The sequence below is a fragment of the Alligator sinensis genome, unplaced genomic scaffold (assembly GCF_000455745.1).
Source record: "Alligator sinensis unplaced genomic scaffold, ASM45574v1 scaffold442_1, whole genome shotgun sequence".
In the NCBI taxonomy this organism is placed as follows: Eukaryota; Metazoa; Chordata; order Crocodylia; family Alligatoridae; genus Alligator; species Alligator sinensis.
Genome location: NW_005841829.1, coordinates 3,919,360 through 3,919,721, shown reverse-complemented (window position 1 = coordinate 3,919,721; position 362 = coordinate 3,919,360). Strand labels below are relative to the sequence as shown.

General features: G+C 72.4%; 1 protein-coding gene across 1 annotated transcript in view; it reads right to left on the bottom strand.

The window, feature by feature from the left end:
• Positions 1-356, bottom strand: part of LMO2 (LIM domain only 2) — a 7,859-nt gene extending 7,503 nt beyond the window's left edge. Inside the window, exon 1 of the mRNA XM_006014667.3 lies at positions 198-356. Within this exon, the coding sequence (XP_006014729.1) occupies positions 198-238 (41 nt within the window). The 5' untranslated portion in view covers positions 239-356. The remainder of the gene's footprint in view (positions 1-197) is intronic.
• Positions 357-362: the final 6 nt, after the last annotated feature.

Sequence of the window (362 nt, the reverse complement as noted above, 5' to 3'; positions counted from 1 at the left end):
CCTGCCCCCCGCCCCCCACCCGCCATCCTCGCACGCCAGAGCCCTACGCGCTGTCAGGCAGCCGGGGGAGGCAAAGGCAGCCGGGCTCTCTCACCTCTCCCTCCGGAGCTCGCCAGGTCCCGGACAGCACCGACACCCCCGGGGCGCGGGGAGGGCACCCCGGGAAAGAAAAGGGGTGAGGGGGAGCTGGCACTTACTCGGAGGGGTCGAGGCTTTTCCTCTCGATGGCCGAGGACATTGGCAGGCTGGGCGGCGGTGGGAGCCGCCCCCACAAAGGCAAGGCGGTGTGCTCCGGTGCCTGGTCGCCCGCGGAGTTTCCCCTCCGCCCCCCAAGGGCACGGGCGGGATTTCCTCCTGCCGCA